Source organism: Hypanus sabinus, chromosome 8 (genome assembly GCF_030144855.1).
Source record: "Hypanus sabinus isolate sHypSab1 chromosome 8, sHypSab1.hap1, whole genome shotgun sequence".
Taxonomy (NCBI): domain Eukaryota; kingdom Metazoa; phylum Chordata; class Chondrichthyes; order Myliobatiformes; family Dasyatidae; genus Hypanus; species Hypanus sabinus.
This window is the reverse complement of record NC_082713.1, coordinates 123225037-123252444: the sequence shown is the minus strand read 5'-3', so window position 1 is coordinate 123252444 and position 27408 is coordinate 123225037. Positions and strand designations below refer to the sequence as shown.

The following is a 27408-nucleotide window of genomic DNA, read 5'->3' as shown; positions in this document are numbered from 1 at the left end:
ATTAAAATGGCTGTAACTACACAATTTACACCTCATTCTAAATACTGTACTGGCTTTATGAGTGATGTCGTGTTTGTCATGTTATTTTTATTAATTCATGGGATATGGAAACTAGTCAATACCAGCATGTTACAGTCTATTCACAACTCCAGAAATGAGCAGGTAATTAAGGTTCATTGTGGTCTCCAAACCAGACTCATGAAGTAATTATTGAAATGCCTCCATTCAGCCTAGTAATGTAGGTGTCACATCTGTAGCATCAGCTGATGGGGTCTTTAGAGTGCCAGAGTAATGTTAACAGTTTTCTTTCCCTGAATTAGTGATTTCAGGGTTGTTCTGATAAATCTGTTGTTTTATACAATTACCATTACTAACACTAGCACTTTGTTTTAATTCTACAAGTGTTTGATTACTTGAATTAACATCTTATAGCTTCAAGGATGGAATTTGATCTTGTCTCCAGCCTAGATCTTTGAGTGCTAGTTTAGTAACTTAACTCTTCCTTTCTATTTTTGTATTTCTAGCTAGCTTTGTATCACACCTTAAATGTTTCCTTTTTTATTCATATTTGGATCATTCTTTGCATCTCATTGTTTGCAGCTGAATATATTTTTGTGCTTCAGAAGTTGCGCTGTTATCCTTTTAACTGGTTGCTGGCATTGATTTATTGCAAATTGTGTGGAAATTGTATTCAGATTATTTCCCTGTTCAGGGGTAACCACTAACTTGGGAACATTTAAATTGAAAATACCTACCTCTGTTATTTATTCCGGTCAGACTGTTAAGCTTTTCTACTGAAATGCTTTATTCATAGTTTTCTTCTGATTCCTTTTAAAGTACAAAGAGTGGAATGATTAGAGGTCACATATTTTGCCATTCGTATGAACAGTGCTTTATTTAATCTTGACTTTTGTTGTATAGCAAGTAGTATTAACAGTATGGAGACATGTAATTCTTAAGCTACTAAAGTCATAGAAAGTAAAGGGGTATTAGGTAGGTTATCAAATCTCAGATATTTGTGTAAAGCATTAATCTCTCTGGTCCTTTCAGTTTATGCTTGCCTGCGGTGCAAATACATTATCAGCGCATCAAGTTTTTAAATTCAAAATTAGAGCAGCAGGCCTTCAACCCACAATGTTATGCCAACTTTTTAAACCTACTCCAAGATCAATCTAACCCTTCCCTCCCACATAGCGCTCTATTTTTCTTTCATCCATGTGCCTGTCTAGGAGTCTCTTAAAATTCCCTAATGTACCTGCCTCTACCACCATTCCTGGTGGTGTGTTTCATCTACCTACTGCTGAGTATAAAAAAAAGCCTATCTCTACCATCCCTGTTATACTTTTCTCCAATCTCCTTAAAAAGTATGTCCTCTTGTATTTGCCATTGTCTCCTTGGAAAAAGGTGCAGGCTGTCCACTCTATCTGCCTCTTAACATCTTAAAATTAGTGAAGGGCCAGGGTAGGTGGGAGGCTCGGGATTGTGAATGGCAAGCTCATTATTCCAGGTATTCTCTTTCAGAGGGCAATAAAGACCATAGCATGTATTCATTCTCATACAGTTGAAGTTAGTGCTATAAGGTCCTCAATTTTGTTTTCCCAGATGTATCTAAATACAGATCTATTTGGTGACCCTTGCCGATGCATTGTTTAGTTACGGATGGCATCCATTAGTCTCTTGAGACTGGGGATCTGCACCTGGAAAATCTTGCTTCAGTCTCTCCAGGGCGCAGGCCTGGGCAAGGTTGTATGGGAGATTGGCAGTTGCCCAAGCAGTGTCTCCCCTCTCCATGCCACCGATGTTGTCCAAGGGAAGGGCAAGGGCTGATACAGCTGGGCACCAGTGACGTCACAGGAGTTGCCAGAGCGAGGTTGAAGGCAACGTTGGACTGCCTTAGGGACTCCAGCTCCAGATTTGTCCTCAGGGTTTACTCCTGAAGCTTTTCCCATAAGTGGGTATGGCCACAAGGCAGTGGAGGTTTGAAATCAGAGTTTTCCTTCTCTTAGATGGACTGCCTTCACAGGCTGACAAGCTCCATCTACTCGATATAGTTATAAATTTTAAGTATTCCATATCATGGGCATATACACCAAGTGATGAGATCGATTTATTCTATTCAATTTTAAAACTGTTTTGCCTGTTGCTTATTTTCTACCATAAATCCTCTTGCACATCAGACGCACTGGATCTGCACTCGTGCAAATTGATTACAGAACAAAACCTGACTGGAAGCAGCAAATGTAAGACAGTGCAGCCTAGTTCCATAATGTCTGTAAACCTGGAGACATAATCTGATGTTGAAGATTGGCACTAAAGCTGCAATCATAGTTTGTGCTCTCATATTGATTTCTTGCCTTGACACAATGGTGCTGGGTCATTTTGTATCCATAGAGAGCCAGGGTTTTTGGATTATGTGGATATAACTACCAGGTCTGTAGAATGTATGGGTATTGGATTAAAGGACAGCAACAGTACTGGCGGAAAGCAAGCTGCGGTTGCCAAATGAATGAAATCAGCTGAATTTAGAGTTAAGTACTGATTGCATTTGGTCTTTCCTGTTATTGGAATGCTTATCCTGATAATATTTATCTGACTAGGTATTAGGAAATTGCTTTTCCTTGCAGTACTTTGGGTTTAAGGAAATCACCATTTGGCCTAGTCTGGTTTATGTTTAATGCATGATGCCAGAAGCCTCTGTCCAGTTTTCATCAGTGCCAACTGAGTTTTGTGTTGCTTTCAGGGAGAAAAAGCCAATTGGATGGGACACAGATATGTCCTGGTTAACAGGGGAGGAGCTGCAGGTGGAAGTACTGGAGCACGTACCACTAACCACACACAACTTTGTAAGTATCTGGAACTCTCAGCAGTTTACTTACAATAGAAATTTTCTGGGTAAGCTTTTAATTAAGTATTTTACTTGGTGCATGCATTGTATATCTAAGGCACAGTATTCTTGGGCCTTGCTAATGTCTAACGAAGTTACATCCTCTATGGCAAGGATTCTCAATCTTTCTTATGCCATGTACCAATACCATAGTGGACCTCAGGTTGGGAACCCCTTCTCCATGGCCTAATGGAGAGATTGTGCAAAAGTCAATCTCTTCTACAGATTATGGTACAGGTAATGTCATAATTTTGTGCAAATTTTGTTTCAGGGTGATATCAGCCATATTGTGATATACTTCTGCTTATCTAGGGGCAAAGGCTGGGAGAGCAGTGCCAACATCTAGGTGAAAGTTATCCAAAATTAAAGTCAGCATCTGTGGAGAGAAAAGCAGACTTTCCTTCTCTAAATTTTAGTTCCAAGTCTACCCATAAAAACATACTTTACAGTAGAAATCAGACCTGTGTTAATCTTTGCTGAAATCACTGTGGTGACACAAAAATAATGTCTGATCATACTTCTCTAAAAGGGTGATAATTGTAACTGCATTGAACCCGTGTCTACTCTTTTTAGAACAGTGTTAATACCAACGATCTATTGCTGCTGTGACTACAGCGTTAAATTTCTCCTTTCACACTCTCTTTCTTTCCCTTCCAGGTTCGAAAGACCTTTTTCACACTGGCGTTCTGTGACTTTTGTCGTAAACTGCTGTTTCAGGGTTTTCGTTGTCAGACATGTGGGTACAAGTTCCACCAACGCTGTAGCACTGAGGTCCCCCTCATGTGTGTGAACATTGACCAACTAGAGTAAGTACCTTAGCATTGCTAGGGAGCCGGTGAGGTCTATTGCTTGGGGAAAGATTATTCATAAAAGCCATTGAGTTGGTATAAAGTTAAATGGAAGCTGGAGTTAGTTGAACTCTTGTACAGCAAAGATCAGTACTCTGACTCGTGATATTGTCGCCCTTTTAATCTTTTCCAAGATCAATCTTCCCTCTCAAGTAGCCCTCCATTTTTCTTTCATCCATGTGCCTGTCTGAGATTCTTAAAAGTCCCTAGTTCATCTGCTTATACCACAACCTACAGATAATCATTCCATGCACTCTGTGTATAAAGAAAAACATAATCTACCTCTGACATTCCTCTGATGCTTTCCTCCAATCACCTTAAAATTATGCCATATGGTATTAGCCATTGCCACATTGGGGGAATAAAAGATGTTGTCTGTTGACTCTGTCTATGCCTCAGTCAACTCTCATTGTTGATCACTACAAAGAGAAAAGCCCTAATTCAATTAAACTTCCTTCTTAAGACATGCTCTCTAATCCAGACACCATCCTAGCATGTCTCCTCTGAACCATCTCTAAAGTTTCCATATCCTTCCTATAATGAGGCGACCAGAATTTAGCACACTAATTCAAGCATGGTCTAACCAGAGTTTTATACAGTTGCAACATTACCTTGTGGCTTCCCCTTGGGGGCAAGTGATCATCATATGATCGAATTCACCCTGAAATTTGAGGAGAAGCTGAAGTCTGAGTTATCAGTATTACAGTGGAGTAAAAAGATTTACAAACGTATGAGAGAGGAATTGGCAAAAATTGATTGGAAAAGAACAGTGGCAGGAATGACGGCAGTGCAACAATGGCTGGAATTTCTGGAAGCAATTTGGAAGGCACAGAATATATACATCCCAAAGAGGAAGAAATATTTTAAAGGGAAGATGACACAAGCGTGGCTAACAAGAGAAGTCAAAGCCAACATAAAGCCAAAGCGAGAGCATATAAGAGAGCAAATATTAGTGGGGAGTTAGAGGACTAGGAAGCTTTTAAAAACCAATAGAAGACAACTAAAAAAAGTCATAAAGAAGATAAAGATGGAATATGAAAGTAAGCTAGCCAATAAAATGAAAGAGGGTACCGAAAGTTTCTCCAGATACATAAAGTGTAAAAGAGAGGTAAGAGTGGATATTGGACCACTAGAAAATGATGCTGGAGAGGCAATGAAATGGCAGGCAATAGCAATATGGTGAAGTTTCAGGTGTCAGGGGTCATGAAGTGTGTGAAGTTACCATAATTGGAGAGAGGATATTTGGAAAACTGAAAGATCTGAAGGTGGATAAGTCACCTGGACCAGATGGTGTACATGCCGGAGTGCTGAAGAAGGTGGCAGAAGACTGGAAAATTGCAAATGTCATTTCAAGAAGGGAGAGAGATAGAAGAAAGGAAACAATAGGCCACTTAGTCTGACCTCAGTTGGGAAGTTGTTGGTGTTGATCATTAAGGATGAGATCTTAGGGTACTTGGAGGCACATGATAAAATAGACAGTGGTCAGCATGGTTTCCTCAAGGGAAAATCTTGCCTGACAAATCTGTGGAATTCTTTGAAGCAATAATAAGCAGGATACACAAAGGAGATTTGGTTGATGTTAGGTATTTATATTTTCAGAAGGCCTTTGACAAGGTGCCACACATGAGGCTGCTTAACAAACTAGGAGCCCATGGTATTAAAGGAAAGATTGTAGCATGGATAAAAGAATGACTGATTGGCAGGAGGCAAAGAGTGGGAATAAAAGGAGTGTTTTCTGGTTGGCTGCTGGTGACTAGTGGTGGGCCACGTCAATAATTTGGATGATAGAATTGATGGCTTTGTGGCAAAATTTGCAGACAATATGGAGGTAGGTGGAGGGGCAGGTAGTTTTGAGCAAGTAGAGAGGCCACAGAAGGACTTAGACAGATTAGGAGAATGGGCAAAGAAATGGCAGAATGGAATACAGTGTCAGGAAATGTATGGTCATGCACTTTGGTAGAAGAAATTAAAGGGTTGACTATTTCCTAAAAGGAGAGAAAATGCAAATAAACTGAAGTGCAAAGGGACTTAGGAGTCCTTTTGCAGGATTACCTAAAGGTCAATTTGTAGGTTGAGTCTGTGGTGAGGAAGCCAAATATAATGTTAGCATTCATTTCAAGAGGGCTCGAATACGAAAGCAATGATGTAATGCTGAGACTTTATAAAGCCCTTGTGAGACCTCAGTTGGAGTATTGTGAGCAGTTTTAGGCTCCTTATCTTAGAAAGGATGTGTTGAAGCTGGAGGGGGTCTGCCATCTGTTAACCAAGGGTGGTAGTAGATTTCACATAGCCAAGTCTCCCTGAATCCTGTGCTGGATCTTCTGAATAAGCCTTCCACATCCTCCACTTTACCTTCATCAATTTGTTCAGTCACTTCCTCAAAGAAGTCAGTCCGGCTCATGAGACGTGATCTCACTGATGTAAGTCTCACTACTGTATAATTAGAAGGATTATCTCTATTACTTAAATAAAGAAATACCATTTCCTATCATCCAATCTTCCAGTAATGCTCCTGTAGCTGGTGAGGGTGCGAAGATCATTGCGAGGGCATAGCAATCGCTTCCATCACTTCCTACAGTAACTTGGTATGTCCTATCTGACTCCAAGGACATCTGTCCTAATGCTTTTCAAAGTTCCAGGACATCATCTTTCTTAAGTGAGCAGTTTTGGGCTCCTTATCTTAGAAAGGATGTGCTGAATCTGGAGAGGATTCAAAGGAAATTCACGATAATGATGCCAAGATTGAATGGCTTGTCACGGGAAGAACGTTTGATGCCTCTGGGCCTGAATTTAATAGAATTCAGAAGAATGAGGAATGGCCTCATTGAAATCTATCGATGGTGAGAGGCCTTGATAGAGTGGATGTGGAGAGGATGTTTCCAGCGACGGGAGAGTCTATGACCAGAGGACACGGTCTCAAAATAGAGGTGGGTCCTTTTAGAATGGAGATGAGGAGGAATTCCTTTAGCCAGAGAGCGGTGAATCTGTAGAATTCTTTGCCAAAGGCAGCTGTGGAAGCCAAGTCTTTATGAATATTTAAGGCAGAGGTTGATAAGTTCTTGATTGGTCAGGGCATGAAGAGATAATGGGGGAAGGCAGGAGATTGTGGCTGAGATTGGATCAGCCATGATAAAATGGCAGAGCAGACTCTATCGGCCAAATGGCCTAATTCTGCTGCTATATCTTATGATCTTGACATGTTCCAGTTTTTCAGCCTGTTTTACACTGACTTTATATTCAACAAGGTTCCTCTCACTAGTACTGAAGCAACGTATTTATTAAGAACCTCCCTTACCTTCTCTGGCTTCCAGCGCATGTCTCCTCTTTTATCCCTGATTGGACCTACCCTCACTCTAATCCTCCACCCTTTTTTTTATATGCATGTTGAACACCTTGGAGTTTTCCATGATTACAGGATAATAATTCTTGTAATTAAAATTATATTCCTTGTAATTGAATACGTTCCAGCACAGGTCAGCAGGAGAAATCAACAACTTTCCAATACTTTTGCATGATAAACTTAAAAGATAGTGAAAAGTTTGGTAGTTTTGGTCCTTGGAAAGAGACACAGAGGTGATGTTCAAGCCCAGCTCAAGTTTAATTATTGTAGTCATTTGTGGAAGGCAAGGTTTGTTGTAGAAACTCAGTTTCCTTCAGTTAAGGGAGCCTCCTGCCCAAGCCCAGTCTAGGTTTACATCTGTTATCCTTCAGTTCATTATTAGTATTCACTGGAGGTCTGTGCCAACCCCAAACTGTTAGACATTGATCTAACTTGGCAAGTGTAGCTTGCCAGTACAAACTTAGAACAAATGCATATAAAACAGGAGAAAAGGTCAGACCTGCCTCAGATGGATGTCACTGTACTTTGCTCAAGCTGATCTGGGAACTACGCCCCTGAGACTTCAAATCCTGGTATTTATATTTAGTCTTTGAAGGTAATATGCCCCCCCTTCTAATCATGATATACTGTTTCACTAAGCATATTACTTTATTGGGGAGCGTTATTATTTGATAGTTTAAAGGTTCAGAAGTTCAACTCCAGGGAATTAAGCAAAAATTCCTAGACTGTCAATAAAAATCGTTACTAAGTGCTGTCTTTCAATTGAAACCTTAATCCAGTCCCTTACCTGTTCTCTCAGGTTATGTAAAAGAGCTCATGGCACTATTATGAAAATAAAAGGAAAACTATAGCTGGTTTCTTGACCAAAACTTATTCCCCATTCAACATTGTGAATTGAATTGAATTGAATTGACATTATTACTTACATCCTTCATATACCCAAGGAGTAAAAATCTTTAGATGATGTCTCCGTCTAAATGTGCATTGCGCAATTTAAATAATTTATAATAAATAGTATGTACAACAGGACAGTAAATATAGAAGTACAATTGTGTCAGTATGAATTAATCAGTGTGATGGCCTGGTGGAAGAAGCTGTCCCGGAGCCTGTTGGTCCTGGCTTTTATGCTGCGGTACCGTTTCCCAGATGGTAGCAGCTGGAACAGTTTGCGGTTGGGTGACTTGGGTCACCAATGATCCTTCAGGCCCTTTTTACACACCTGTCTTTGCAAGTGTCCTGGATAGTGAGGAGTTCACATCTATGGATGCGTTGGGCTGTCCGCATCACTCTCTGCAGAGCCCTGCGATTGAGGGAGGTACAGTTCCCATACCAGACAGTGATGCAGCCAGTCAGGATGCTGTCAATTGTGCCCCTATAGAAAGTTCTTAGGATTTGGGAACCCATACCAAACTAATTCAACCATTTGAGGTGAAAGAGTTACTGTTGTGCCTTTTTCACCACACAGCTGGTATGTATAGATCTCACGTTCGGCTCGGACTAGAAGGGCCGAGATGGCCTGTTTCCGTGCTGTAATTGTTATATGGTTACATGAGATCCTCACTGGTGTGTGTGCTGAGGAACATAAAGCTGTTCACCTTCTCAACCCAGACCTATTGATGTTAATAGAGGTTAACCTGTCTCCATTCCTCCTGTAGTCCACAGCTAATTCCTTTGTTTTTGCGACATTGAGGGAGAGGTTGTTTTCTTGACACCACTGTGTCGGTCATTGTTTGGTCGTTACCATATTCTTACTGGTGGAATCTTGTTCATGGATGTTGCATTTCCTCTATTACAATTAGTTATCATATATTTACATAGAAACATAGAAAACCTACAGCACAATACAGGCCCTTTGACCCAAAAAGCTGTGCCAAACAGGTTACCCATAGCCCTCTATTTTTCTGTTCCATGTACCTATCCAGGAGTCTCTTAAGATACCCTATCGTATCTGCCTCCACCACCATCGCCGGCAGCCCATTCCATGCACTCACCATTCTTTGTGTAAAAAAAAACTTACCCCTGACATCTCCTTTGTACCTACTTCCAATCACCTTAAAACTGTGCCCTCTCGTGTTAGCCATTTCAGCCCCAGGAAAAAGTCTGTGCTATCCACAGGATCAATGCCTCTCATTATCTTGTACATCTCTATCAGGTCACCTCTTATTCTTTGTCTCCCCAAGGAGAAAAGGCCGAGTTCACTCAACCTATTCTCATTAGGCACACTCCCCAATCCAGGCAAAATTCTTGTAAATCTTCTCTGTGCCCTTTCTGATCCTCCACACTTCCAAGAGTCTTACCATTAATGCTATATTCTGCCATCATACTTGACCTACCAAAATGAACCACTTCACACTTAACTGGGTTGAACTCCATCTGCCTCTTCTCAGCCTAGTTTTGATCACTGTAACCTCTGACAACCCTCCACACCATCCACAACACCTCCGACCTTTGTGTCATCAGTAAATTTACTAACCCATCCCTCCACTTCCTCATCCAGGTCATTTATAAAAATCATGGAAGAGTAGGGGCCCCAGAACAGATCCCTGAGGCACACCACTGGTCAGCAACCTTCATTCAGAAAATGACCCATCTACAACCACTCTTTGCCTTCTGTGGGCAAGCCAGTTCTGGATCCACAAAGCAATGTCCCCTTAGATCCCATGGCTCCTTACTTTCTCAATAAGCCTTGCATGGGGTACCTTATCAAATGCCTTGCTGAAATCCATATACACTACATTTACTGCTCTGCCTTCATCAACGTGTTTAGTTATATCCTCAGGAAAAAAAATAAATCAGGCTCGTAAGTCACAACCTGCCTTTAACAAATCCTGCCTTTCAGGATCTTCTCCATCAACTTACTAACCATTGAAGTAAGACTCACTTAATTTGTATTTATTGTGCTTATTGTCATTATTATGTCCTTTCCCTTTTGTGTTTTTTGTGCTGCTTCGAATCCAGAATAACAATCACTTTGTTCTCCTTACACTTTTGTACAGGAAATGACATTGAAAAAGTCTTGCTTTTGTTAGCTGTTGCACATCAAAAGTACTAAATTGGCACAAGGTACAATATAAGGTGAAGATTTCCTAGTTTTTCAGCAGAGTCCTTTGGGCTTGTTAACCAAAAATAATTGAAGCAATATTGCTGAGATCTATGGATTTTTTTGCATTCCTTCATTTATTCTGTCTTTTTCCAATTTCTCTCCAGTTTGCTAATTCTTTCACGAATCTATGAGAACCATCCGATTCCCCAAGAAGATGTATCATCCATAGGAACACCAACTGGCTCAGGGATGTATCCGTCAGTTCCACCCTCTGAATCCACAGGGTAAGTTTTTCTCAGGGCACTTGCTCACCTCCAGTTGCTCTCTGGTGTACCCCCCCCCCCCCAGACTGTGCCTCATCCTTTTCCTTTCTGGGTCTTGCAGCCCTTCAGTTGTGTATCAGTCAGGACTTGTAGAGTTGCTCTCCCCTGTGCATCACGCCATGAGTGGCAAAGCAGGTAGTACTGCTCTGGTATCTGCTATACGGCCTCGTCTATGTCAGTGAGACCTGACGCAGATTGGGCAACTGTTTCATTGAGCATCTTCACTCTGCTGCAAAAGGTAGGATTTCCCGCTGGCCATCCATTTTAATTCGACTTCACATTCCTATACCAACATGTCTGTCCATGCCCTCGTCTACTTGCACTCTGCACTCTAGTTGGAGTAGCAATACCTCATTCAATCTGGTTGCCTTCAACCCAATGGCACATACATTGATTCCCCTAACTACTGGTAATTCTTTCTCTCCATCTTTTCCCCCCACCCGTCTCTCTTTTTCTGTTCCCCATTCTGGTTACCCTCTCAGCCTTTCTCTTTTCCTCCCCCACAGCCATGACCTGCCCATCACCTCCTTCTGGTTCCCCTCCTTCCCTTCATTCCACGGCCCACTGCTCTTATTAAATCTTCACTCTTTTACTTTTCCATCTGTCACCATAAGATATCAGAGCAGAATTCGGTATTTGGCGCATCACATTTGCTCCATCATTTAGTTATGGCTGATTTATTATCCCTCTCAGCCTCATTCTCCTGCCTTCTCCCCATAACCTTTGGCGCCATGATTAATGAAGAACCTATCAATGTCCACTTTAAATATCTGAAATGACTTTACCACAGACGACTATGGAGGCCATAAAGTTCCACCACTCTGAATAAAGAAATTCTTACTCACCTCTCTTCAAAAAGGACGCACTTCTATTCTGAAACTGTGCCCTCTGGTCCTAGACTCCTCCACAATTGGAAACATCATCTCCACTTCTTCTCTATCTAGACCTTTCAATATTTAATAGGCTTCTAGGAGATCTGCCCTTGTATTTCTAAACTCCAGCAGATTCAGACCTAGAGCTGTCAAATATTCCTTATTCATTAATATTTTCATTCCCGGGATTATTCTTGTAAATCTGCACAGGATCCAATCCCAGCACAACCCTTTCTTAGATATGGAGCCCAAATGCACACCTCATCTGGTCTTGCCTATCACCTGCCAGATAGTACTCCTCCGCCCCCCCACCTTATTGTGGTTTCTGCTCTCTGAGTCCCGATGAAGGGTCTCAGCTCAAAACGTTGACCGTTCATTCCCCTCCATAGACCTGCTGAGTTCTTCCAGCACTTTGTGTGTACTGCTGCCTCAGAATTCTAATAACCTGAGGTCAATCTTGACCTCTGGTGCCACCAGTAGGGAGTCTCCATGTTCTGCCTGGGACAGCATGGGTTCATCCAGTTTCTTCCCACATCCCAAAGTCATCAATTGGCTGGTGTAAATTACTGCTAAGTATAGGTAGTTGACAGATACATTGAAATTGTAGCAGAGAGATTCAGCTGTATGGACACAAAAGGGAATGAGATGAATAGGATTGCTCTAAAGGCTAGCATAGATGATGTCCCAAATAGCCTCTTCCTCTGTTGTAATAACTGTATAAAATCTGTGATTGCCATTGCTGTTTGAAATAAGTGATTCAGTGTATCGTCCTGAAGATGTTACCACTGCTGCCTGCCTACTGCCTCTCACAGAAGTCATGTGGTGGACTGAAGACAAAAGCTTTAAACTGCAGGAAGATATTGTCTTGTCAGTTGGACGGGAAAGTAACAAATAAAATTCAGTCAAATGGTACCAAGTGATGTGAGAGGACAAAGAGAGTTGGAGTGTCTGTCCACAGATCATTAATGGTTACAGGACAGATAGATGAGGTTAAAAAAGGCAAGTGGAATGCATGCTTAGAGAGACCTAGAATACAAAAATAGGTATTTCTAGAACTGTGTACAGCACCAGTTAGACCACAGCTTGAGCACTGCATTAGGGGCCCCATTGGCACTGACATTGGGTCCACAGAAAGTTTACGAGGATGATCCTGGAAATCAGAAGGTTAATGAATGAGGAGATGGCTCTTGGTCTGTACTTGGTGGAGTTCAGAAGAATGAGGGGTGATCTCATTGAAATCTACCGAATATTGAAAGGCCTAGATAGAGTGGTCATGGAGAGGATGTTGCTAAAAGTGGAATAGTTTACGACTAGAGGTTCCAGTCTCAGAATAGAGGAACGTCTGTTTAGAACCGAGATGAGGAGGAATTTATTTAGTGATAGTATGGTGGAACTTATTGCTAGAGACAACTGTGTAGGCCAAGTCATTGGGTATATTTGAAGTGGAGGTTAATAAGTTCTTGATTAGTAAGGTTATTGTTAAAGGTTACTGGGAGAAGACAGGAGAATAGGGTTGAGAGAGAAAATAAATCAGACATGATCAAAGAGGCCGAATGACATAATTCTGCTCCTTTTTCTTGTAGTTTTATGGTCTTATGCACACATTTCCCATCACTGAGGAAAGATATTGTGCTGGGCAGAATAGAGAGGTGATTTATGAGGACATTTTCAATACTTGAAAACTCTAGCGATGATCAAGAAGTCTGATAGGCTGGAAGTGTTTTCTTCAGACTGTGGTGGCTGAGTGGAGACATAATTGAATTGTCACGCAGTTATGAGGGCTGACAAATGGGAAGGATTAATGTCATAAAGGGCTTAAAATCCAAGGCCAATTAAAGAAATCATAAAAGAATTAGAGAGGAAATAAAGAAAATACTTATACACAGATTGTCTGAGACTCTGCTGGAAAGGATGGTGCTGACATGAACTCTTAACAATTTTAACAATACTCAGAGTATTACATAATGGGACACTGGATAGCACTATCATTTCATCATGTAAAGATTTGTAAGGTTTGCAGGCCAAGTAGGGAATGGTGGAGGATTAGTTTGGGGAGCTTTTTCTCCTTCGGTATGAAGGCCTTTGTATTCCAATTGTTCGATAAGATCTGTGATATTGAAGATCTGACAAAAGGAAATGAGCATGGATTCTCCCTTAACTATTCACTGGATTCAGTACAATTTTCAACCTGTCGATGCATCAGCATTGACGTCACTGAGATTTATTCCTTTTCCTAATGAGGGACATGGAACGAGGGCCTCCCAAGGGAGGTTTTGTGGTGAAGGCCCCAAATAGGGGTGGGTGGTGGGGGGGCAGGGGAGTAGGAGGGAAGAGAGTGAGGCCCCATAAAGGGGAGGTTAGAGGATGAGTGAGGGGATAGTGAAGAACTGAAGTGAGAGTTGAGACAAAATAGAGTGAGAGGACATGTAGAATTAAGTGTAGAGGGAGAGAGAGATTAGTGAGGAACTGCTGGGGGGCCTGAAAGAGGTGGCTGCAGGGATGGTTAATGCGATACAAATCTATAAATTCTCTAGTTGCTAGATCAATCCCAATTAATTAGATACTAAATGTTATATCACTGCTCAATTTACAAAGGTCGGTTAGAAGAAGAACACAGCCAGCTAGCATGCTGTTTGTGACCAAGTAAACACTGGGAATCGTTATTGAGGAAGTATTTAGAAAATACTTTTTCTCTTTTGTGCTCTGCTTTTTTTGAGCCACTGTGGATCTTTGAAGTGGAAATTGTCTTTTTCAAAGCACAATGTAACCTAGAATATAACAAGCAAGCCAACTGGTTTGCCTCACATCAGTGGTGGGAAAATTACTGGAGTCAATTCTGAGGCAGAATCTATCTTCATTTGGAAAAGCAAAGATTGATTAGGCATCAAAAGCATGGTTTTGTGTGTGGTAATTGTCTCTCATGAATTTCAGGTTTTAGAAGGGATGACTAGATAGCTTGATGAGGGCAGAGCATTTAACGATAACATGGACTCTTTAAGACATTTGACAAGGTCCCGCATAAGAATCCAAATCTAGTTATAATCGGTCTTATGTAATGTGAAACTTGTTGATTTGCAGCTGCAGTACAGTGTAAAAACATAAAATGAATATAAATTACAAAACAAATTGTACAAAAGTAAAGGGATAATTAAATATTGTTCATGGACCACTCAGAAACCTAATGGCAAAGTGGAAGAAGCCATTCTTAAAACATTAAGTGTTTCTTCAGGCATCTGTACCTCCTCCCTGATGATAGTAACAAGAAGAGGGCACATCTGGGATGGTGAGCATCCTTAATGATGTATACTGCCTTCTTGAGGTACCACCTCTTCAAGATATCCTTGATGGTATGGTGGCTTGTCCCTGTGATGGAGCTGGCTGAATCTTCAACGCTTGCAGATTCTTGTGATCCTGGGCATTGGAGCCTCTGTACAAGGCTGTGATGCTAGCAGTCAGGACGCTCTCTACCATAACAAAAGTCTTTGATGACATAGAGAATCTCCTCAAACTCCTTGCCTTCTTTGTGATTATATCAATGTGTTGGACACTGCACAGATATTCCAAGATGTTGATGCCTCAGAATTTGAAGCCATTTAGTATTTCCACCACTGATTTCCTCCCTCCCCCATACCCCACCACTACCACCCCCTAATGGGGACTGGTGTGTGTTCTCCTGACTCCCCTTTCCTGAAGTTAACAATCAGTTCTTTGGGCTTGCTGAAGTTGAGTATGAGTTTGTTGTTGCAACACCACTCAACCAGCAGACCTATTTTGCTTCATTGTGCCTCCTTGTTGCAATTTGAAATTTTACTAATGATGGTGTTGTTATCTGTGAATTTGTATATTGTAGGCTGGCTCAGAAGGTTAGATCACATAGGATCCAGGGTGATCTGACCAATTGGATACAAAATCGACTTGGTTTGAAGAGTCAGAAGGTGATAATGGAGGGTTGTTTTTGGGTTACTGTGACCAGCGATATGCCGCTGGGATCAGTGCTTGGTTCACTGTTGTTTGTCAGTTATATTAACATTTTGGATAAAAATGTAATTGGCATTGTTTGTAAGTAGGACACTAAAACTGGTGATATAGTGGACAACAAAGAGGTTATCTAATGATCAGTGGAGAAAGTAAGCCAAGAAATGGCAGGTGCAATTTAACTTTCTCAAATACAAGGCGTTAAATTTTGGGGAATTAAACCAGAGCTGGAGTTCTCAATAAATGGCAAGGCCCTGAAGGTTGATGCAGAACAGAGAAACATTGTTTCCAGAAAGTAGTGACATGGGTAGATGGCAATAAAGAAAGTGTTTGGCACTCCTCACAAACAAGCTGCCAGAGGAAGTGTTAGATACGGGTACAATTATCGTGCTTAAAAGAGGTTTGGACAGGTATATGGGAAGGAAATGTTTAAAGGGTTTTGGAACAAATAGCTTTGGGAGGCAGCTTGGTTGACATGAATGAGTTGGGCTGAAGGGCCTGATTCTGTGCTGGGTAACTATGACACCAGGGAAAATCAACTAGAGCTGATAAAAGCATATTTGGATTTTCAAAGTGCATGTGATAAGGTATCATTAATAGCTTACAGAGTTGAGAGTAATATACTGTGTTGGATCAAAGATTGGCTCAGATACAGAAAGGTTATTGATAAATGGGTCATTTCATATTAACAGGCTGTGTTGTGTGCCATACGAATTGATGCTAGGGACTTAGCTGTTTGAAATCTATGACCTACTTCCTTTTTGTATGTTTTGTAAGCTTTATTATCATGAGTGGCAAAGATATGGAGAGGAGGAAGAAAGGCTGAAGTGATCATGAGGGATGAGACTGAAGGGGTGAAGCAGAGGTTGAAGTGGGGCAGGGGACAAAGTGTGTTTGGAAACATTTACTACCAGCAATGCCAGACAAAGAACTACCTTGGAAGTAATGCACGTAGCACTTTGAGTATTAAGTCATTTGCCATGTGTTACTGTGCTAGTCTCAGGATTAATTTCTGCTCTCACCTTGTTAGGTACATTGTAATGGCCACTTTGCATGGCCTAATTCTATTTGTCTCCAGAATAACAGCTTTGTTGAAATGTTAAAAGGAGCTGTTGCTTGTGGTAGTGTACTCCAGCTTGGTTTAGGAAGTCCTATAACATTATTTTTATATAATTCTTTAGTCTTTATAATTGTTGAATATTATCTTTTGTTGCGTGTTGTGCCAACACACCCTAGCAAATTCCTAATGAATGTTACTGTATGTGGTGAATAAAGCTAATTCTTGACAAAAAGCAAGAAGACAGTTGGAAATCTGACATGCTGTTGAGGGTATGAATGGAATGGATGTTTTTGTATTTACAGGTCTCTTTCTCATCCCGCCACTTCCCCAACGAAATCAATTCCAATCCCACAGCCCTTCAGATCCGGGGAGGAAGATCAACGGAATCAGTTTGGTCAAAGGGACCGCTCATCCTCTGCTCCAAATGTACATCTCAACACAATCGAACAGGTCAATATTGATGTAAGTATCTCTCTCATCAGCTTGATGGTCGCTATTAAATCTTCATTGAGGTAAACATTATACAGTGTTGACCATACTCAGTGGTTTCATTCTTCATTAGGCCACAAGAAATGCCAGAACCCATAAATGAGACCTGCCAGGCCAGCACAGTATTGTTGGAAGTAATCAAATCACAAACAAGAGAATATCTGCAGATGCTATAAATCCGAGCAACACACACAAAATGCTGGAGGAACTCAGCAGACCAGGCAGCAGCTATGGAAAAAGATGTACAGTTGATGTTTCGGGCCAAAACCCTTTGGCAGAGACTGTTTTTTACTATAGGTGCTGCCTGATTTGTTTGAGTTCCTCCTGCATTTTGTGTGTGTTGCTCAAAAAGATGCATTTTCACTTTGAGGTAGCCTCTGAAGGTCTCAAGGCTACTTTTAAAGACAAAAGAGCTTCCTCTCTTTGTTCAGGCTAATACTTATTCCTTAGGCAATGCTCCAAAATAATTGACTAGATAGCTTATTTTCTGCTGCTGTTGTAAGTTGGCAGCCAGATATGCTGCTGTTCAAAAATGTGTCACTGAGTGTGAAGACTTACAAGGCATCTTCTTACGATATCTGATTAGTAGATGGAGAAACACTGATTATCCATGCACTACCTAATGACATTGTGTCATGCATGTTTCTTGCTCTCTTCATTTGGAAGGTCTTACTCCAGTTGAAAACCTGTTGAGCCAGAACTCTTTCACCCACCATTCCTGGAGCCTTTGTCTTCTGGTGGTCTTAGCAGTTATTATCTTAATCAAATAATTTTACAGCAGGAAGCCAAGGCAGTGAAAATTACCAGACATTTCACCTGCTGGGAAGCATAATAGTAAGCTGATGTTGGTCCTTGAACCTTAAATGTTTTTTCAGGATGATAGCCAAGTCCCTCAAATCTGCTAAAATGCCTGATGTGTTTGGCAGAGGTCATCTCAATTGGTACAGATGTTGGAGTCTAGAACATTTCTGATTTCCATAGCTCATTTATTCTAAATCTTGCAGCTTATCTGTCTTTCGAACAGAGTTGTACATGCTGTATGTAAAAACTCTTTTGGGATGGAAGTGCTGATAATCGTTAACCATGCTTTCCCTCCTGCTCTCTTCATCCTGGCCCTCTGATGAATCCCCACTTGTGACAGAAAAACATCTTTTTTATTGATTCCAACTGCAGCCAGTTCTTTGTAGTGTAAGTTAGTGTGATTGGATGACTAATATTTGATCCTTGCCTTCTAGGGTCTGATCCGAGACCAAGATCTACAGCGCAGTGATGGAGGTAAGAGCATGTTGTGTGATGATTTGATTTGCAAAAGGTTTACAAGTTCCTTGAATGGAGTTTTTAAAGTGAGGTTAATATTTCTGGTTCTGTTGTATAATTTTTCTTTCTTTCCCAGTTTCTTTCTCTCTCTCTCCCAGTAAGTTGCCTTATCTGTTTTTTGCATGTATTTTGTGTTTCTCAAAATGCCCAACTTCTAGACAATGGAAAGTAAGGAAATACTCTGGCAGAGTTGACAGTTTATGCTGTACAATGCTATATTAGGGCATAAGTCAGAATGATTTAGAATAAATAGTTATAGATGACCCACTGTCTGATCTCTGCTTGTGTTTTTAAGCTTTAGACTGGATTCCCTGTCCTTCCTAGAATGGTAGATTCAGTATGAAACAGATGGAGGCTATCTATCTGCTTTCCCTGTAGCCCTACAAAAAGCTTCTCCTGAAGTGCTCAATCAGTTCCCTTCTTGAAGTTGCAGCTGACCGTCCATGCATGCAGTGTTCTGGCTCACAGGCAGTTCTTGTATTTAAGAAGTATCTTCCCTTGCACAGCCCTGATTCTTTACTGTGCCTTTTGTAGACCCATGTCAATAGAGTGCTTAGTTCTGAGTTACTGAATAGCTGTTAGCTTTCCCGTAATAAAAAAAATGCAATTCTAGAACTTCTGGGATTCTTCCAATTTTTTTTTTTCTTTTTTAATCTCCCTACTTCCCAAGCTCATTCCCAGAAGCTGATTCATTGCTGGCAAGTGACTTACCCTTGTGCTTTTTCCTAAGCGAGAATCTGGGTAGGTCAGTAAACTGTACCTCTGCTGCAAAACAACATCTGTCAGTGGTAGTGATTCTGAACAATTTGATCAGAGACGGCATCACATCTGGACCTGGACCTGTCTTGTTGATCGCTTCCACGTCCACATTGTAGATATTGAAGAATAGGACCCTGATCTGACTTCAAAAGTAAACCTTCCTAAGACAATCACAGAGCCTCTGTGTTATGATCAGTGAGGTTAGCATGGATGAGTGATTGAATCAATAAGCTTGTCTGTAGTTGTGGTTCATTAAGCTTTCAGGCTGTTTGGAATAATTTCAAGTGTGTTTCCCTTATAAGACTGTCAGATTCTGTTGTGTGTTGTGGACCTCAGGGTTACAGCTAATGGCTTTGATCTGTTAAAGTTGTGCATCTTAGTTCCCACCAGTTTCCTGGTGCTCTGCTCCAGCACAATCTGAGGAGCGTGCAGGTGTACATGCAGCCATTGCTGTAGTGAGCAGCTGAGAAGTCACTGGGGCTGCTGGGCTGCAACAGGGTGTGAGGGGATCTAACACATACTACTTTTGATATTTCACTGCTGTTAGTGGCACAGCTGACTGCCAGTATCATTCAAACACCCCATTTTGGAAAGTTGCTATTTATAACTACAGTATGTTATTGCTTCTTTACATTGTAGGGGAAGACAGCTTGATGGTCTTATCCTCAGACACCGTAACATCTTAAAGGGCTGTTTTCAAATACCTGCTACTGAATGGGAGATAATTACCTTTTCAGAATAGCTGGATATTCTCACCACTATGCTTTTTTCTCCAGTGAGTTCATCTATCTGAGCCCACCTATGGTAGATTGGATTCTGTGTTCTATATTAGCTCAGTTGGGCTACATTTGTTAGCTGATATAGTTTGGGAGGGTCCTTTGAAAATTAGCAACCACAGTGCGAGGTGACATTCTCCATGTTGCTTTCAGTGCTGGAGTGGGCGTCAAGGCGATTTTTTATGAATTGTGTTGTAATGTGATCAACCTCAATTTTCCATTTTTATGTTATTTAGCACCTTTGAAATTCACAAGAATTGAAAATAAATTAAAAATACAGTAGATTCTAGTTAATTAAGACACATCGGGACCAGTACATTTTCGTCCAAATAAGCAACTGCCCCAATTAGCTAAAGTTTCATGGAAATAGTTAAAAGAAAAAAAGGCAAACTACAATTTAACTGAGTAACAAAGGGAATCCCAGCTGTTGTCTCAATTTAGCTTTTTTCCCCCTTTGAGTTGTCCTAAATAAATGTTCACCCCAGTTGACTGAAAGCCACTGTAATTCTACTGTTATTTTTAGGGGAAATGAAGCAAAGCATTAAGAGCTGTGTACTAATCCCATTTTAAACACTGTTGCTCTTTTATAATGAAGTACATTGTGCACTAAACTGACAGGTACGAGGTGTAATTCAGCTGCAAAGCTGTGTTGTATGTTCCCCTGAAGATTTATGAGTAAGGGTTTGGCGAGCGGTGATTAAAAGTGAATAGTGTGTATATGTAAGGGCTCTAGTCTCTGATCTTTCACCAGAAAGCAATATTGATGGACATGCACTGTACAAAACAAGGGAAGATCTCCCAGAGGAAATCCTACAGTTTTTTTTTCCAGTAGGAAGGAACCCTGTTTGTAGGGTTTGTTTTCCTGTTCCTTTACTCCTTTTCTTTTCTCTTCCCACAGCCCCCTTGACGCAGCCGGTCAGGTGCCTCAGGAAGTACCGGTCCCGGACTCCCAGCCCTTTGTTGCAATCTTACCCCAATGACATTGTCTTTGATTTTGAGCCTGGTCCCGTATTCAGAGGTACTTGGGCACCTCTCCTCACATACCCACCTCTGCACGTTCCCCCCCAGACATATTTACATCACACCACACCGGTTCTCTCACCACTGCTTCTTCACCTGAGATTCACAACCACTCCACGGATCCAGGAACTTTGGAGCAGGTCGTTTGATCAGAAGCAGTATCAGGCTGAAGCCTGCAAGTAAAGGCTTCTTCGCAGTGAAATCAGCTGCAAGGGTCATTCTTTGGGAACGGCAGATGGACACCCCACTCAGTAGGCAAACATTTGCATTGGTGGCTAGAACTACAGGAATTGCATGGTTATGTAAGTATATGAGGGATTGTTCCAGCAGCTAGAAGACTGCAGTTTGATGTCCATGTCGCTTGGATTCAAGGGCCACAAACATATGGCAAAATTAAACAAGAAATGTCATTAGTGGTCTAAGAGTTCCATTCTTACCTGGACCTACCAGAAGTTATTTTACCATTATTTGTCCTTGCATTAGATTAAGGGAGTGACTACAGAAAACAGGCACAAAGCCAGGGGATGTAGATGGGACGTGATGGTGGAAAACAGTTACTGTGCCTTGTGTAGTTGCTTAGCACTCATATGTGCCTTTATAATTCATGTGGCCTATGGCATATATGCTTAAAATGGCCTACAACTTACTACTTTAAGTTCTTAACCTTAATTAGTGTTAAGATGCCAATAAAGATTTAAGATTGCTGCTGTAAATATCAAACAGTGATAACTCAGCACTAACAAAGTCATGATATAATTACATGGTGGAGGAAGGGAAATGTATGAAACCGTTTTTAACATGATTGTAGCAATGTGTTATTGAGTGCAGTAAAATGTCGGTGTAATAGGAGATGATAGGTATTTCAGATGTGGTTAATTCAATTAGAAAAATTTGAACAATTCATGTTAAGAAATGTATTCCTTTGTGCCTGATCTATGAATTCCATTATTGCTCAGTTGTATTTGTTAGACCTGATGTAGACAGGTTGTTCAATGTATTGAATTCAACATGTGGATCAACAAACAAATCCCCTCAAAACTGTAGGTAGAAAGGGAGTAATATTTTCCTCATCATTGAACCTAGAACAGTTGTGTTTTGCCATGCAAGTGATCTGTGGATCTTCTGAAGCCAAATACAGTGGATGCTGGAAATCTGAAATAAAAATAGAAAATGCTGGACAAACCTTGGTTTAGGTACACCACGGGAGAGGCACAGTGGTTCAGATGAGACACAAGAGATTCTGCAGATATGCAGGAATCTTGAGCAACATGCACAAATTGCTGAAGGAACTCAGCAAGTCAAGCAGCATTTATGGACGGGGAAAATCATAAATACAAGAAGTTCTGCAGATGGCCTTACTGGTCTGTCCTGCATCCTTGCATTTTACGGCGCTTCCATTCCTCTTGTCTGTACTCTTACTGTCAAACTGCCCTCATAATGTAGACCATGTCCATCATTAAACCAACAAAAGACCGTGTCCTCCCCATCCCCACCAACTGTCTTCCCTAACCCACCGACCAGGTGATCTGGTATGTAGCTTATCTTCAGGGCAACCCTGCTCTCACCAATCACTTATTCTCTTTGTCCTATTTACACACCCTCACCCAACTCCCTGCAGCCTGAAGCTACATTGTTTTATCTGCTTGCCACCTCTGACCAACATTTGCCTGCACCAATAACTCCATTTCACTTTCCAAACATCTGGACTTGACCAACTGAATGTTTCCAGTATTTTCTGTTTTCATTTCTTTTCAAAGTAAACTGCATTTGGATAATGTCATCATTGTCAGCCTGGTACAGAATATGCTTATCGTTTTAACTTAAGCACAGAGGATGTAAGACCAGGTTTGAAAGAGCCTGGTCTCTTGAACACAGTTAAAGTTTAATTAGCTGGTTAAGTTTCTTCCTCTTTGCCTGCTCAGTACCATCCAGAATTGAAAGGCAAGGTTTAATGCTCTTATTCATCCCTCTAGTTCTGACAATGAGACAGGCTGGTGAAAGCTGAATTCTGAGTCAGAATCAGATTACCAAGACAACAGCGGATCACTTGATTTTAAAATCTCTCATTCCACCAGGTATACCGAGCTATACCTCAATTACATTCTCTCTCATTGCCCAATCAGTTCTGGAAAATTCCAAAAACTAACCATATTATAAAAAAAATATAATAACAATTTGTGAAGACGTACAACACAGAAGCAGGCTCTTTGGCCTACCAGGTGTATGATGACCCTCAAGAACCCATCAATATGAATCTCATTGCCCTTAACCTGTAGTCTTGGACATCTCTACATTGGGAAATGGCTAGCCCAAGTACATTGTAGTGCCTCTAATGCCCAAGCTGCTTCCCAAGATGTAACTAGAAAAAAATGTGACCCAAACCAGTTAACCAAATGATTTGTTACAACATGAAGTTTTAAAGAATGTCTTAAAGGTGAAAAACGAGCTAGAGAGGGACAAGGGAGAACTTCCCAGAATTATGATTCTGAAAGTTGAAGGAATAGCCACCTGTTACAGGCTCAAGGAATAGGATACTAACACAAGATAGAGAAAAATGGAGCTCTTGAGGTTTGTAACACTGAAGGAGGTTGCAGTGCTGGGAAATAGTGAGTAATGGAAGCACTTGAGCAAGAGTTGAGGAATTTCGATTGCAAATTGGGATCTAGGAGCCAATGAGGTGAGTGAGTACAGGGGCAAGGAGTGAATGTGGCCATCCAGCATTAGGTGCGAGTGGCAGTTTTGGATGATCTTCTCTTTATGACTGGAGGAATATGAGGTGCTTCCAGGTGGGCAATGGAATATGTGTATCTGGGGGTGATGGGGCCATGGGTGAGTGTATCAGGAGAAATTGATATGAAGTAGGTCTATTGGTATAACAACTCAAGGATCGAGCTCTCTTTGGTGATTAGAGAAGATTCACAAACAACATCCCAACTCGACAGAAAATGGTATATTGACTTAGCACATTAGTCAGAGTTTCACTAAGCTCCAACTAATCTCTGCATCCCAAAAGGTGAATTCAACACTAATTTGAATCCACCTTTTCCTCACTAAATCTTCAATAATCCCTCCACTCACAACAGTTCAATCTTCACTTGAACCCATACACTTTCCCCAAGTGCTCACCTTGTTGCATCGGCACCTTTTCTTAGATACTTTTAACAGCATAGGAGACCATTCTGTCACTCTAGCCTATGCTGGTTCCCAAGGGAGCAATTCCCATTCTCATTGTTACTGTCAGGAAGGAGGTACAGAAGCCTGACGGCACACACTCAGTGATTCAGGAATAGCTTCTTCCACTCTGCCATCCAATTTCAAAATGGACTTTGAACCCATTAACACTTTTTTTCTGTTTGCACTGGCACTGTTTCCAATGACAAATTAACCAACTAACCAGCGCATATTTGGACTGTGGGAGGAAATGAGCACCCAGAGGAAACCCAGGTTATCATGGGGAGAATGTACAAACTCCTTACAAACTGCGGCATTATTGAATTCAGAACTCCAATGTTCCGAGCTGTACTAGAGTACTTCTATGCTACAGTGGCATCCTGAAGTAAATGTAGTTACCAGAGACCCTTCATGCTGGAGATGTACAGTATCTCCTGGAATATTTTATTCCTATTAGATGCATATGTCAAGTGTTTTAATTTTGGATATAGCCAAGGAGATTTGATTGGAGAAGAGACTGGCTGGGCCAAATGGCCATTTTAAAAGTGGCATATCTATAAGGATGTTGACTGGTTTGAGGTTCCAACTTCAAGTCAAAAACAGAATGGAGCTACACTTTCAGAGTACTTTGTGCCCCACCAAGATTCCTTCCAACCCAGATTTGTACTTTGAAGTGAAGTCCCTTGTGACCCTTGGGGACATTTTCCTTCAGTTGCAAGTTAAGCCCAGCTTACTGTATACAGAAGAAAGCAGAAGAGGGACCAGAGAAGGACAGCACCCTGTATGAGCAAGGAGGCAAGGTTGTTGTTTTGGGCTGGTATTCAGGGTGGTGTGGGTGAGGGTTGGTGAAAAAGATCACATCTGGCTTTCTTGAGGCCCATGAACAAAATACTGCTTCTGGTCAGCACCTGGTTTCTCTGTCAAACACATTCCTGCACTGTTTTATAATTTAGAGTCACTCCTTAAGTTTAAAGAAAGAGACTGTATACCTTCACTCTGGGTTATCTACCTTCTCATTATATACCCTATAATACCTTTTTTGGCAAAGCAAATTCTTTAATTTATTAATTAGAAATTATTTTGAAGAACTATCTTTAGTAAGCAGAATTCAGAAAAGACTTGCATTGATATCTTGATGTACAATCCAACCCAGAAATAAAAGGTCTATAGTTTCTGTCAAGTGCTATTCTTACATTCTGTACTTTATGCTTTTGGGGGTTGGGAAGAAATATTCTTTCCATAAAACTTCCTTCCTTCTCCATCCCTTCCCAAAATTACTTTTTGCCTCCATCCTTTCCCTCTTTAATGTATTCATTAAAGAGCAAGTTGTTGGTAGGATCTCTGAGAATGTGGTGTTTTTAAAAAGAAACAGACAGCGTTATATGTGCTTTTAACTCTTCACCAATTTGCTTATTTTAATGAATGTAGGTGAAGATAATGAATGTATGTCTGGAAGATTAATGAATACACTATTGTGTAGTTCTCTAGACAGGTGAACATTTGGTACAGAGCCACATGCACGTATACTTCCTGGGACACGGCACCCAAGGTGGTTACTCTGATGTGATTGCAGTTCTGAGTTGTGATTCTTGTTTTTGTGGTACATTTCCAGTGTTTGTACCTTGTAGGAATACAGTTCCATTGTGTTCATTGCCGTTGGGATACTGTTCCAAGGAACAAGTGCCTGTTGTTTAGTAATGGTTCCACAGGACCTTTTGATAGGTCTACGAATGCCAGTAGTTTTTCCCCAATGCTGGATTTTGGTCGACTACTGAACAGTTCACCAGTGCCGGCTGTCAGTGGGCTATGGTTTCCCAGAATTGGCTGTTGGTTGGGCTACAGTTCCCTGGGTGCTGGCCGTCAGTTGGGCCACAGTTCCTCCGGGTGTTGACGGTCAGTTGGGCCACAGTTCCTCGGGGTGCTGGCCATTGGTTGGGCCAAAGTTCCCCCGAAGCTGGCCATCAGTTGGGCCACAGTTCCCCAGGTGCTGGCCATTGTTTGGGCCACAGTTCCCCGGGTGCTGGCCATTGGTTGGGCCAAAGTTCCCCCGGTGCTGGCCATCAGGTGGGCCACAGTTCCTTTGGGTGCTGGCTATCAGTTGGACCACAGTTCCCCCGGGTGCTGGCCGACAGTGTGCTGTAGTGAAAGGGTTGCTGATATTAGAAAGATGAAAATGTGTAGTCTGTTGGCTTGTGATTTTTATTTTGGAGTGGGAAGCTGAGACCCTATCAACCAAACTGTAGGAATGGTGTGGCACCCATGCTAGTACCTCCACAGCTGAGTGTGCTGTTTTATCTAGATACTTGGAGAAATATAACACATCACAGCTTATGTGGAGCCTCCATATTGCAGTCCTGTTTGCCAGTTGTGTGAAGATACCCTATTCCCAAGTGCTCTTAAGAATTAATCTCAAAATCTGTTGTGACTGGTTTATCTTTTCTTTAAAGGTGCCTTGTTCAATTCTGAAGCCAACAGACTTCCAGGCTGGTTGAATTTGAACTCCGGTACAAATTGCCCACTGCTCAGTACCAGTCAGATTTGGTGCTAATTTTGTTGCTGCATAGCTAGCTCTCGCAATGGAAACAAAAAAAAAAATCTGGTTGATAGCTATAACTTCACGCTTCACTCTTTCTCTTTCTCTTCTCCACCTTAATTCACAGATTTGGCATTAGTTATGTGCATGGTCACCCCTTTTTTTGGGAGCCACCTTGGCTTGCAAGGTCATTCACTAGTGTCGTACCCTGCATGGGCTGTCAAACTTGTAGCTTAGCTCATTTCCTTGTAAGGGTCACCAATTGCTGTGGTATTAATTGCCTTCTTTCTTACTTGTTGATTCCTCTGCATCTGTTCCCTTCACAACTTCTATTTTAAAACAAATATTGCAAACAGGATCCACATCAGGGCTTTCTGCCACCCCTCCTGCTTCGCTACCTGGATCCCTGACCAGTGTCAAAACATTGCAGAAGTCTCCTGGTACACAGCCTCGTGAGAGGAAGTCGTCATCGTCTGAAGACCGGAATAAAATGGTAAGATCATACTGTGTGGTACGAGAGTGGTGAGAGACTGAGATCCGTATTTGGTGAATGACATGGAGCTGGGGTCAAATCAGTGCTGAAGGCATGTAAGCTTTTGTGATCTGGAAATGGTGATCTCTGCCAGAATTCTGACTTGTAGCCATCCTATGCACTTTACTTTTAAGTGACCACCCTCTTAGCTTTCAACCATGTCCCTTCATTTGAAACATTTCCATTAGTGGAAAAATCTCAATGTCTACCACTCAGAATTTTGTATGTTTCAATAATATCACCCCTTAATCTTCTAAACTCTACAAAGGAGACAGATTTAGCCTTTTTAAGCTATTCGTGTTAGAGCAACCCTTTCATCCAGGAAGGAGCCTAGTGAATCCTTCTAAGCTCCCAACAGTACTAGTGGACCCTTTCTTAAATGGGTATATGAACACTGGATCGGCAGGGAGAGGGCTCATGAATATATTCAATGCTTCAGCTTCCAGAGCTCCTTCATTGTTGTAGT

At 41.4% G+C, this 27408-nt stretch overlaps 1 protein-coding gene across 5 annotated transcripts in view; it reads left to right on the top strand.

Moving 5' to 3' along the window:
- Positions 1-27408, top strand: part of braf (B-Raf proto-oncogene, serine/threonine kinase) — a 118374-nt gene that overhangs the window by 52759 nt on the left and 38207 nt on the right. For 2 of the 5 annotated variants that reach the window (XM_059977737.1, XM_059977742.1), the window contains exons 5-12: positions 2741-2843; positions 3542-3690; positions 10280-10399; positions 16648-16807; positions 18070-18109; positions 20585-20704; positions 26325-26381; positions 26767-26903. In XM_059977737.1, coding sequence (XP_059833720.1) covers positions 2741-2843; positions 3542-3690; positions 10280-10399; positions 16648-16807; positions 18070-18109; positions 20585-20704; positions 26325-26381; positions 26767-26903 — 886 coding nt within the window. The remainder of the gene's footprint in view (positions 1-2740; positions 2844-3541; positions 3691-10279; positions 10400-16647; positions 16808-18069; positions 18110-20584; positions 20705-26324; positions 26382-26766; positions 26904-27408) is intronic. The other 3 variants (XM_059977739.1, XM_059977738.1, XM_059977740.1) reach the window with 3 other exon arrangements.